The sequence below is a fragment of the Oncorhynchus nerka genome, linkage group LG4, assembly GCF_034236695.1.
Source record: "Oncorhynchus nerka isolate Pitt River linkage group LG4, Oner_Uvic_2.0, whole genome shotgun sequence".
Taxonomy (NCBI): Eukaryota; Metazoa; Chordata; class Actinopteri; order Salmoniformes; family Salmonidae; genus Oncorhynchus; species Oncorhynchus nerka.
In genome coordinates this window covers 53,241,547-53,254,812 of record NC_088399.1, presented here as the reverse complement: position 1 = coordinate 53,254,812, position 13,266 = coordinate 53,241,547, and the positions used below count along the sequence as shown (strand labels likewise).

General features: G+C 41.6%; 1 protein-coding gene across 6 annotated transcripts in view; it reads right to left on the bottom strand.

Annotated features, from left to right (window-relative positions):
* The window catches only part of LOC115127624 (dymeclin-like), a 165,507-nt gene that overhangs the window by 60,788 nt on the left and 91,453 nt on the right, over nt 1-13,266 (bottom strand). For all 6 annotated transcript variants that reach the window (XM_029657241.2, XM_029657247.2, XM_029657252.2 and 3 more), the window contains 2 exons: nt 12,223-12,336; nt 11,966-12,060 (listed from right to left, as the gene is read on the bottom strand). In XM_029657241.2, coding sequence (XP_029513101.2) covers nt 11,966-12,060; nt 12,223-12,336 — 209 coding nt within the window. The remainder of the gene's footprint in view (nt 1-11,965; nt 12,061-12,222; nt 12,337-13,266) is intronic.

The window sequence follows — 13,266 nt, the reverse complement described above, 5'->3', positions numbered from 1 at the left end:
ATGGTCAAGTTAATAATTATGCTGTGGATGATGTATTAAACCACCCAGACACAAAGATAGTCATCCTTCTGAACTGAGCTGCAGGACAGGAAGTAAACTGCTCTGGGATGTTACCATGAAGCAATTGGTGACATTAAAGCAGTTACAGAGTTCAATGGCTGTGATGGCAGAAAACTAAGGATGGATCAACAACATTGTAGTGACTCCACAATAATGACTTAAATGACAAAGTGAAACAAATACACAAATATACAGAATACAAATATTCAAAAACATGCATCTTGTATGCAACAAGGCACAAAAGTAATACTGCAAAAAAACATGGCAAAGGAATACACTTTTTGGCCTAAATGCAAAGCCTTATGTTCGGGGCAAATCCAACACAACACTCCTTATTTTCAAGCATGGTGGTGCAGCATCATGGTATGGGTATACTTGACATCGGCAAATACTGGGGAGTTTTTCAAGATAAATATAAACGGGATGGAGCTAGGCATAGGCAAAATCCTACAGAAAAACCTGCTTCAGTCTGCTTTACGCCAGACACTGGGAAAGGAATTCACCTTTCGGCAAGACAAGAACCTACAACACAAGGCCAAATCTATGCTGGAGTTGCTTACCAAGAAGACTTGAAAGTGGCTGTCTAGCCATGATCCCGAACATCTTGACAGAGTTTGGAGAACTTTGAAAATAATAATGGTCTAATATTGCACAATCCAGTGTCTAAAGCTCTTAAAGCTGCAATATGTAACTTTTTGGGGGCGACCCGACCAAATTCACATAGAAATGTGAGTTAAAGATCTCTCATTTTCATTGACATCAAATCTTAGAAGCGGTAGATCGGTTCTATGTGCGCTATTTCTATATTTCCTGTTCTTAAGTTTTTGCGTCTTTTACTTTCGGTTTTGTACACCAGCTTCAAACAGCTGAAAATACAATATATTTGCTTATTGGAAAGATATTACACAGCAGTTTAGATAGTACTATGATTCTCAACACTATGCATTGCTTGTTTTGCACAAACTTAAAATAGGCAAACTGTGAGAATTTATGCAACTAGGAATTCTGCTTAGTGCACCTTTAAAGAATTACCCAAGAAGACTCAAAGCTGTACTCGCTGCCAAAAGTGTTTCTAACATGTATTGACTCCGGCAACGGAATATTTCTACAACGACTATATTTCATTTAATATATATTAATAAAAAATAAAAAAATCTTCCTCTGGCAGAGTATTTTGGGAAGATTGTTGACAAATGTTTTAAATGCCACTTTGTAACAAAACGTGAAAAAATCCAAGAGGTATGAATACTTTTGCAAGGCACTGTACATCATTAAGTCTCTCAGGGTCGGCCTCCATAGTGACGCAGCGGTCCAAGGCACTGCATTGTAGTGCTTGAAGCATCACTAAAGACACGGGTGCGATCACGGCTGTGTGACCTGGGTCGCGACCGGGAGACCCATGAGGCGGCGCACAATTGGCCCAGCGTCATCCGGCTTAGGGGAGGGTTTGCCGTCCGGGATGTCCTTGTCTCCTCGCGCTCTAGAGACTCCTGTGGCGGGCTGGGCACATGCATGCTGACACGTCGCCAGATGTACAGTGTTTCCTCTGACACATTGGTGCGGCTGGCTTCCGGGTTAAGTGAGCAACGTGTCAAGAATCAGTGAGGCTTGGTAGAACCGTGTTTCAGAGGACGCATGGCTCTCGACCATCTGTATGGGAGTTGAAGTGATGGGACAAAACTAACTACCAATTGGATATCACGAAATTGTGGAGAAAAGAGGTAAAAAGTAGAAAAATTATAATAATACAAAAATAAAGTATTTCATGGTCTGCTCCACTGACCTTGAGTACAGGCCACCATGGATCAACACACATCAATATACACAAACACTTGACAACATAGGCTACATGCCAACACACACAGACCGAGACACATCCTCTTTCTCTATCGTCTTTATAAACCAAGTGGGAACAATATGAGAGATTTTAAAAATATTTTGGCAAAAACAATATGTAGATAATGTTATATAGATACACCTCAGACTTGAGAAAAAATCTGTACAGCTACAGTCATTACTGCATGCAATTTCTAAGCAACCAGCTTCAACTGGCATACCATCGGCACCCAGTCCACCATTGAATCAAACAACCATTTTTTCTAGTAACATTCCTGTAATCTTTCTCTTCTATCTCAGAGTACTCAGCCTGGACCACAGAACATAAATCATTAAATCAATTCAGCCTAGGCTCCTCATGCAGTACTGAGCTGTCCATCACCACATGCCCCTACCCATGAAAAATAGACAGTGCACCCCCCCCCCCCCCCCCAAATGGCTCCCTATTCCCTATATAGTGCACTACATAAGGCATAGGGTGCCATTTGGGATGCACAGACAGCCTAGCTCAGTCTCTGTCTATCCCCACTAGAAACAGCAGAGCAGATGGTGGCTGATGCTCAATAATAACAAATAGAGACGAGTAAACAGCCGTGTGGGAATACACAGGGGAGCTCACCGCCTAATAACACACAGGAGCAGGGAACAGGGGAAGGAGCAGGGCAGGCACACACACAGACACACTTGGAAAACACACATACAGTGCATTCGGAAACTATTTAGACACGTTCACTTTTTCCACGTGGTTACGTTACAGCCATATTCTAAAATGGATGAAATTACACACAATACCTCATATTGACAAAGTAAAACAGGTTTTTAGAAATATTTGCAAATGTATATACAGTACCAGTCACAAGTTTGGACACACCTACTCATTCAAGGGTTTTTCTTTATTTTTTTTTACTATTTTCTACATTGTAGAATAATAGTGAAGACATCCAAACTATGAAATAACACATATGGAATCATGTAGTAACCAGAAAAGTGTTAAATCAAAATATATTTGGATTTTAGATATTTCAAAGTAGTCACACTTTGCCTTGATGACAGCTTTGCACACTCTTGGCATTCTCTCAAAAGCTTCATGAGGTAGTCACCTGGAACACATTTCAATTAACAGGTGTACCTTGTTAAAAGTTAATTTGTGGAATTTGTTTCCTTTTTAATCCATTTGAGTCAATCAGTTGTGTTGTGACAAGGTAGGGGTGGTATACAGAAGATTGCCTTAGTAAGTCCATAGTATGGCAATAACAGCTCAAATAAGCAAAGAGAAATGACAGTCCATCATTACTTTAAGACATGAAGGTCAGTCAGTGAAGTGCTTTCTGAAATGGCTGTCAGAGAAGGGGATAAACATCGATCTGGCAACTGTTTCAAAACAGGAGAAGGGTAATATTCTCCTGAGTTTTTATGCCACCGCAAGGACTGCTAAAGGAGACTGATATAGAATCAGCAGCATTGCTGGACTGCAGGCAGGCCTACACTGCCACTTAAATGAGCCTCCACTGAGCCGGCCTTGGTGCCTGATGAGAGAAACTGAGTTCCTGAAAGCAAACAATGTCTTTGCTGGTATCATAAAACAGCTGAGAAGGGAGGGCAGGGACAGAACCAGCCAACACCCAGCTATAACACAGCAGGACCTAAATCCGAAGCCTTGAGCCCCGCCACCCCTAGAGGATTACTGAATAAGGTGTGGTTTGATTTGCAGTTGCTTTTGGCCAAAGAGGCAACAAAGGAAATCGCAAACTGAAGCCAGACTCATTCGTAATAAAAGAGGACAAAAATGGATCGAGATAGGCAACACTGAGTTTCAATGAAGAATCCAAGAACCACAAAAATCCCATGGAAAGAGACCGAGAGAATAGTTGTGGCTGCATGTATGAAAACCTAGGGAAAGAGCTTTGCTTGATCGCTAGAAAAATCACGAAATTACCTGAACATGCCCCAGCCTTTTATCTACACCCCAGACAAAATCTCTCTGATGACGACAACATGTGGTATACCATAGAGCCAATGGGACTCAACACTCTTTCATCAATGCTGCCCCGTCTGTGCAAGGTATAACATTTTGTTCAAATAGCTAGGCTGCTATACAGTATATGAATATAATAAACATGAATAGAATCATTGTCATATTGTCATTATTAATTGCTCGCTCTCTCTCTGAGGCTGGCACATCCCATAGGTATACCAAACACTGCATCAGGACAACTGCCATCCAGCAGCTCTCCGATGCAGGTCTGGAGGCCAGAGTATGTGTACGGGCGCAGGGCTGAAAGCTCTCTTAGGAGCTATTGGAAGCCGTCCACGGATAACAGAAGGAGATGGAGTAACATCCTAACAGCTACGTGCGACAACAAGGCAGTTGTTCCTGAGAAAAGGTGGCCAGCTACGCTTGAGTCCCCGCATTAGACAAGTACTGAATGGAAATATGCATTTCAATGTGTATCACGAATAAATAGCTGTCGATGCTGTGAACATCTGAAAAAAAGTGTCATTGTGGATTCTATTCTGATATGCTGTATCAATGTCTTTGCTACAATGTTTCAGCGCCGTTTTCAGCTCCATGGACAGCGCCCCTACAATGTTTCCATCTGACATAACATTTTCCTATGCATAGACCAGATGTGCACTGTTTTCAGAACCATGGACAGCGTCCCTAGAAACCAATGTTCTGGAACTATCAACCAGCATTTGGGAAATTTTGCTTTACATGGCAGTCAATACGAAAATAACTAACGACTAGAGACCGCCTAAAATGTCACTTGACAACCAGTGTTAGTGAATGTAGCATCATGTTTTTGTTTCAAAATTGATAGTTTGGGAAATAATCTAATTTTTAATGCAGGTAACCCATTGTATAAAAGCAATAGTACACTCGAGGCCATGTGTTATGACATTTTTATCATGGCTGTGGTGGACTACACCAATCAGCTTCGCCTCGCGGATATGACCACATCACAGCCATGATAAAAATGTCATAACACATAGCCTCGTGTACTATTGCTTAATTGTTGATTCTAAAACATACACACTTGGGTATATCATATAAAAAAATATAGTATTTAATTGGGGCTTTTACATGGCGTGTGTGTTTTTGTTGATTCCAAAACATAACAGACACACTTGGTAAAATGAATGAGATATGGGCATGCTCAGTTTTGTTTTTGTTGTTTCCAAATCATAGACACACTATGCTGGCTTTGACTGAGATCTGGGATTGTTTATTCAGTTAATTTAACGTCTGGGCATGCTCTGAAGCTTTGTCCTCTTTGAAAACCTAAGGGGAAAAACTGAAGGGGAACAAACATCCTTTGTTATGAGGTCTCTGTGTTTTTTTTAAATGGGAGTGGCTGCAGATATGGCTTCTCCCGGACCTGTTTTTTCCTGGACTAAAGGCCTTGAAGTTTCTGCACATGTGCAGATCACGTTCTGGCAAAGTGTTTATTTACATAATTCTTCAGGTTTTACCGGTGAAATGTCCATGCAGCATCTGCATACCAACCATTTCATCTCAATCAGTTTCATGAGTTGAATGATCTTGTAAATTGAGCAAATTTTAGAGCAGATGGTGTTAAAACTATAGCATAGTCTACCTGTGTATCTTGCCTAGTGGCGCGCATTGTTGAATTTGGCCACAAGAGAGAAATTACGTGGTGTTTTTGTCTTGCAGTAACATTATACTATGCTACTATATTCGGTTTGTTATGTAGAATACTATCATTATGTGATCTGCCTTTATTTCTGCTTACATTTACATTTAAGTCATTTAGCAGACGCTCTTATCCAGAGCGACTTACAAATTGGTGCATTCACCTTATGACATCAAGTGGAACAGTAGTGCATCTAAATCTTTTAAGGGGGGGGGGTGAGAGGGATTACTTTATCCTATCCTAGGTATTCCTTAAAGAGGTGGGGTTTCAGGTGTCTCCGGAAGGTGGTGATTGACTCCGCTGTCCTGGCGTCGTGAGGGAGTTTGTTCCACCATTGGGGGGCCAGAGCAGCGAACAGTTTTGACTGGGCTGAGCGGGAACTGTACTTCCTCAGTGGTAGGGAGGCGAGCAGGCCAGAGGTGGATGAACGCAGTGCCCTTGTTTGGGTGTAGGGCCTGATCAGAGTCTGGAGGTACTGAGGTGCCGTTCCCCTCACAGCTCCGTAGGCCAGCACCATGGTCTTGTAGCGGATCTGAGCTTCAACTGGAAGCCAGTGGAGAGAGCGGAGGAGCGGGGTGACGTGAGAGAACTTGGGAAGGTGGATGAGATGAGTTGTAGGGGTTTAATGGCACAGGCAGGGAGCCCAGCCAACAGCGAGTTGCAGTAATCCAGACGGGAGATGACAAGTACCTGGATTAGGACCTGCGCCGCTTCCTGTGTGAGGCAGGGTCGTACTCTGCGGATGTTGCAAGTGTGTGTGCTTTGATCTAACTTTATTAAACGAGCCTGAGTAGCCTGTTCTCTACGAGTAGAGCAGAGATTGTGTAAAGTAGAGAATAAACAAATGCAGAGAACGTGATCAGCACACGAGCAGAAGCTTCGGGTCCTTAGGTCTGAGGGGAAAAAAAGATCAGGGAAAAGTCTTATCCACAGCCATGGCCTTTTTATAAAGGTGGTGAGATGGAGGGGGCACACTTTGTTACTAATTGATTGACAGGGCAGGGTGCTAGCTGCCATACACTATTGTTTTGGCATCAGTGGCATGGCAACCTGTTCAATTGTTCATGTCTAGTCTAGACACAGTGCCTGGAAGCTGTGTCAGATTGACCTACTGAGAGAGAGCCAAATTGCCTGGCCACCGGTGAGCAGCGCGCACACGCTCACCTACACACACGCACGCACACACACATGCACGCACACACACTTGCTTTCTCTCTCTCTCTCACATCAGCAGACTAGGGCCCAAAAAAAACATATAGCTAGACCAAATAGGAGAGAATCTCCCAAATTGTTGCACAAATAACCTAGCCAGATAAATGCAGTACTGAGCTGAGATGTACACCTGCTACACATGTCAGCACCATTCATCTGATGCACGTCACAGAGTCCATTTATCATTGGCTTTATGTGGGGTGATTGAGGTACTAAAAAGTGTATTGAGATATGATTACCAGTGCTGGCTAAGATGCCTGTGTCTGAGTCTGTCTATAGGGTAACTAAGATTATATGGCGTCTTTTGTAACCATGGTATTAATAAGACTGAGAGGCACACCTGGTGATCCCCACCAGCACAAAGACTCTGCCACACTGACTGCAAAACCCTAGTCTACAGCACAGGCAGCAGTGGAGGCTCATCAGAGGAGAAAGGGGAGGACCATCCTCAGTGAATTTCATTAAATTAAAAATAGTTTAAAAAAATATATAACTGATCCTTTTTAGATAAAACTATACTAAATATTTTCACGTCACCAAATAATTGATTAAAACACACTGTTTTGCAATTAAGGTCTACAGTAGTCTCAGCAGCACTCTGTAGGGTAGCTACATGTTGTAGCCTGAGGACAGCTAGGTTCTGGGTACATTTACTTCCATACATAACCTATGAGGCTCATGGTTCTCACCACCTTCCATAGACTTAACTCGGTAATTATAACAACTTCCGGAGGACGTCCCCCAGCCTATTATAGCTCTTGAAGCATGAACTGATATTTTGTCCACCCAATCAAAGGATCAGAGAATTAATCTAGCACTGAAAACATAAGCTACAGCTAGCTAGCACTGCAGTGCATAAAATGTGGTGAGTAGTTGACTCAAAGAGAGAGAAAGAAAATAGTTGAACAGTTTTGAACAAATACATTTCTTCCAAAATGGAGAAGCAAGATAGACAGAGATGGTCATTTTTCCCCCTCACTTTTATTTTCACTTACTTAGCTAGCAAATGCAGCTGGCTAGTTTAGCCACCTCAAACACCATGCTCAAACAGAGGGATGCTATGTTAGCTAACTGGCTAAGACTATCCAACACAACACTGGAACTCTTCCAAGTCAAGGTAAGGTTTTGATTTTTACAAATGTATTGCCACCGGGGCCCACCAGTTTAAGTGCTAAATTGTACACTAACGTTACTGCATGATTGTAGCTGGTTTACTAACACTTTAGTTCTATTAGCTATGTTGACTATGACATTACTTTATATAATATGGTGACAACGATGTAGGTTGTGTGTAGTGGTTATGATATGGATTGGCTTGGAAAGGTTTTTTCGCCTGGTTACACAGCTGATGTGTTGTGCATTGAAGTCCACAAGTGAAGGGAAAAAAGGTGAGAGGAGAAAATCGCATCGATGCGAGAAGGAATACAACGTGGTTGGTATGAAAGTGAACTGTGTTTATGTGTTATCAAGGGTGTATTCACACCACCGATTCTGTTGAAAAACGATTCTTAAATGGAAGCAAATGGAATTAAATGGCGATAAACATACCAGAATTTGTCAAATAGAAACTCTTGTTTGCAACTGTTCGACTAATAGTTACACCATAGATCAGCTAGATGCAGGCAAGAGTGTGCAAGGAGGGATAAAATGACACCAACAATTTCTCTCGACCTGTATGCACCTATGTTGTAAACTTTCATTCATAGGCATGGTTGTAGCAACCTCGTGATAGGCATAGGAACATTTGAGTATCGTGTAGTAGCCTAAAAATATTGCTGTTACATTGAACTGGGTGAATGGAATATGAAATGACTGTCATCCAATATGCTGTAATACAGTATAATTTTTTTCCTCACTCATCTTAAATGGCACTGACCGCCACCGATTGACAGACACGGCTTTACAAAGAACATGCATGTGTAGAATGTATCTTTGTCAAAGGTAGGGCACTAGAGAATAGGGGGTCATTTTGGATCCATTCAGCGAGTCCACTATCCGTGAATCATTCCAGCATGCAAAGATGCAATACAAATGATGCTGTGCTCAGTAGGACAGAAAGATAATAAAAAAATGTAAAAGAAGCAGGAAGAGAGGGCAGCAAAAGACTAGTAGTCTTAGAGTCTGGTTATAACCTGGAAGCATAGGACTTGAGAATGAGCGAGCACAAGCTCCTGTCCTAGTGCGTCGCACGCGGTGAACCAGCCAGTGTTTGTGGCGACTGCAACGTGGGGGAAATACATATTGTCCAGAACATACAAGTATCTCCGCATGTGGAGGCTGGCACAGCTGAAAGAAAAGGGGAGGAGGAAAAAAAGGACAAAAAATACATAAAATAATTTGTTTTCTCCAATTTTGCAAAAAAAAAAAAACGTAAAATACTTTAGCAGAGTATGTTTGGGTTACGGTCAGAAAGGTGACAAAGGGGTTCAAAAAGAGGCAAAAGAGAAGCCATCACTGATTGTCAGTTTGTTTAATATTATAGCTCAACAGACATCCCAGAATAATAACTGATAACAGCCAAAAGTAATGAAGGATTGGAATTTGTGTTTGACTCCAGCAAACTATTCTCACTTGACAGTTAAAGAAAATCTAACATTGACTTAAGCCTTGAGCATGCAGTAAAATCATTGGAATAACTTTCCTTTACGACACTGACTGTTCATGTAGCAGTCCTGTGTAGCCAGGGTTGTGGGTTCGATTCCCATGGGGGGCCAGTAGGAAAAAGCATGAAAATACTTATACACTCAAGTCGCTCTGAATAAAAGTGTCTGCTAAATGACTAAAATGTAAAATTATAACCAATGCTTTGCCTGAGGCTTGGCGTTCTAGATATACTTCACATGCTCTTATACAACACAGTAGTATTTTCTACTTTGTTTGTGAAATTAGATACATGTAGGGCGGCAGGTAGCTCTGGGCCAGTAACCGAAATGTAGCAGGTTCAAATCCCCAAGCTGACTAGGTAACTAATCTGTCGATGTGCCCTTGAGCAAGGCACTTAACCCTAATTGTTCCTATAAGTCGCACTGGATAAAATCGTCTGCTAAATGACTCAATTGTAAACGTGTAGAGAGATGATGTAGAGGAGAGGAGGCAAGATCTGGAGGCATCTGCAATGGGGCTGAGATGCAGAGATGCACAAGCAAATCAGTGTAGGAACTACTATTACCTTCCCCTCCACCACCACATCCCAAACCTTACTTTTATTTCTTATTCTTAGTCGTTTTTTATTTATTTTTAACTGCATTGTTGGTTAGGGGCTCGTAAGTAAGCATCTCACTGTAAGGTCTACACCTGTTGTATTGGGCGCATGTGACTAATACAATTTGAAGAAAGACTGTGTCAGCTCGGCTACTCTCTTAGTAATAATAAAACACGAAGGAGTGTGTGTGTGTGCATTTCTGTTTCCATTTCTCCGTGGTCACGTACAGCATTAAATGATCCTGAATGAATTGATGAGAGGAAGAGGAGAGGCCATGCACTTGTCTGGTCGTTCTGGGTGAACATTGAAAGGGAGTATGTGTGCATGTATGTGTGTTAGAATGTATGACCAGTGGAGTGTGTGCTCCTAACCAGGGCTCATCTGGAACAATGATCTGGGTGAGTCACTGGGCAAGCCCTTCACATTCCCATTCATTCATATAGTTAACTTCTAACCACAGAGTCATGAGAAATCTCCTCCCTCTCAACAGCTTGGAGTCATAACCATTACCTTCCTTGACTGACTGACTGCTTCAAAGCCAGAATACACAACCAGAAGACGTGATGTCTTTATTGAGAGCCAACCACAGATCTATGACAGCTAGCCAAGTGGTCTAATATGTGATGAGCCACGAGATGAGCAATAGACCTAGGCTACATCATTACAAAGGCTGCAGCTGACGAAGACGTTGGCATAAATTTAATCTGTACATCCAGTGAAATATCTAATATCAATTGTTTTAAAAATAAAAAGAGAGTAAAAGAAAGTCAAAATAAACACAAAGCACGTAATTCCAAGCACTTTCCCACTAACTATGTGTCTTATTATGACCAGCAACTTTATTCCATCATCAGGGTGGAGTAAGTGTTCGTGTGACTGAGTGAGTGTGTTTTCTTATACATGTGTTTGTCTAAGCTTGTTTGTGTGCTTAATAAAGCTACCAAGGCAATCTGGAATCTGTTGCTATGTATCAAGTCGTCAAGGCATTCAGAGAAGCCAAACTCAATCACTAACTCAATCACACATCAAATAATCACCATATAAAATACTACCACTCCACCCTACAGGATAATTTACAAAACAGAATAAATATGCACAATTATTACCCTTAAAATGTTGACCTTATACTTTATATGTGCTTGTCTTTAATTCCGTCATGCACCAAACCAACATGGTCACTGGCACCAAGGGAAATGTGTAACCCATCTGTACTTCCAATCCACCAATCTAAAAACATGGTTTCAATCTGAAATCAGTGCGTTGCAAATTGTAATTGTAATGCAATAATCTGCCAATATAATGATAGTCATTTTATGTCGAACTTAACTAGCTACACTTCCAAACCGCCGACCTAAAAACACTGTTTTCAATCTGGAAGCACTGCGTCAATCTGCAAGAAATGGATTGGAATGTGATAATCGGCCAATATAACGATCAACTATTTTAGCCATTTTACACAGTTGTTATGGAAATGTTGAAATTATGTGTTGTGAATCAATCCATGCTAATGCTTGCATACTGGTGTGGTGATTTGGCAAGGGTTGGCCCTCTATGGTAGACCTTATAAAAAGAAAAACGTATTTTTTTATGGTAATGTTTGTGACTGAATAGTGGCAGACTTTAGTACAGAAGGTACTGTAGGCCATGAGTCAAGGAAGAAAACAAAAGCATAATCAAATGACTCATTTAAATCCTCTCTGATGAGGACGATCAATCCAACCTTTGTTTTTCTCCGCCTCTACTGCCTTGGTGAGGGAACGCTGCAACATCAGTAGCTAAGAAGATAGGTGGTCTTTCCCACTCAGCACAAAACACAACCCTGGAATATCTACACCAGAAGGTGCTGCACAGACCTGCTAAACCTCTACAATTTTTAATCTACCAGTAGGCTTTAGTTCGAGTTGAGATCATATCAATACCCATTAACAAGCATTGGCCATACCAGTGTCTGTGTTGACAGTCAGCAATAGTTCTACGGAGGACGGAGCTGTAGCCTCACCTGATGATGCGCTGGGCTGCATACTGGTGTAGGCAGCGGAACTGGGCAGACATATTGGCCAGGGCAGCCAGGCAGTTGGTGTGCAGGTACTTATCCTGGAAGAGAGGAAATGAGAGACGTGTATTGACCTACCTGGAATTCCATTGAGACGATCTTGGGAGAAAACAAAGCTAGGAGAGGGTAAACAAAGTGTATGTTGAGATTTTTTTTTTTTTTTGTGTGTGTGTGTGTGTGTGTGTGTGTGTGTGTGTACTCACCCTGGTCCGTGTCATATTGAACTGGATGGTGCGTATGACCACTAGGATGAGTAGACTACCCAGGGACATTTCTGTTAATGAACGCTCTGAATACCAAGTTATGTTTTTTAATACCTGGGAGAGAGGGAGTTTGAGCGAGAGAGGGAGAAAGAGAAAGAGGGAAAGAGGGAGGGTGGGAGAGTGAGTAACTACTCAGCATTTAATTAAAAAATTTAGCAGTGGTGGCAAAGGTCGTGGAGGGAGAGGCGGGGGGGTCCACAGCAGCATGCCCCCCGGGGTATTTTTTAGGGCTGACTTTTTACCATAGCTTATATATGGGACCATACCATATTATCAGGCAGGTGTGCTATTAGCAATGAGCAAGGTTTTTTTTCTGGATCAAAAAGGGACTACTTTCCTGCAATTTTATAAATGTTTTCCATGGAGCGGTGAGAAAATGTTGCATTTTGCCATGGCTAATTCTGTGTTCTTATGATCAAACATTATAACAAAATCAATTGGGCCCCTGGGCATGTGCCCTGCGTGCCCGATCGGTAAGCCAGCCATGGCAAAAGTACTCCTAAATTCATAGTTTTATTTTATTTGTTTCATTGTTTTAGCTTTTATTTAGTCGATTTCTAGTTCTCAAATATATAAAACATATAGGTCAATTAAATTTTATACAAACTTGGTCTGGTTTTAGTCATTTCAGCTTTACACGGACAGTTTTTCTATGCCCAAAAAATAAATAATAATAATAATAATAATAATGTTTGGTGTGGCGGCAACAATTTAGCAGTGGCGCGCCACTTCTAAATGAATAAAGTAGAAACACCGGTACTTAGAAAATTAGAGCACCGCCAGCAGTAGCTATCACCGTTTCGATCACAAATAACTTTTTTCTCTGTAAAACACAAATATCAAAATCCTCTCCCCCTCTCTCCTAAACAAGATATTTACTGTAAGTGTTTCATGCAACTTGATGGCTCGACTATTTTTCCATTACTACAGTAGGCCTATTACTTCTGGTTGTCAACCTTGTGTTTCCAGGGTGCTTAGCGACCA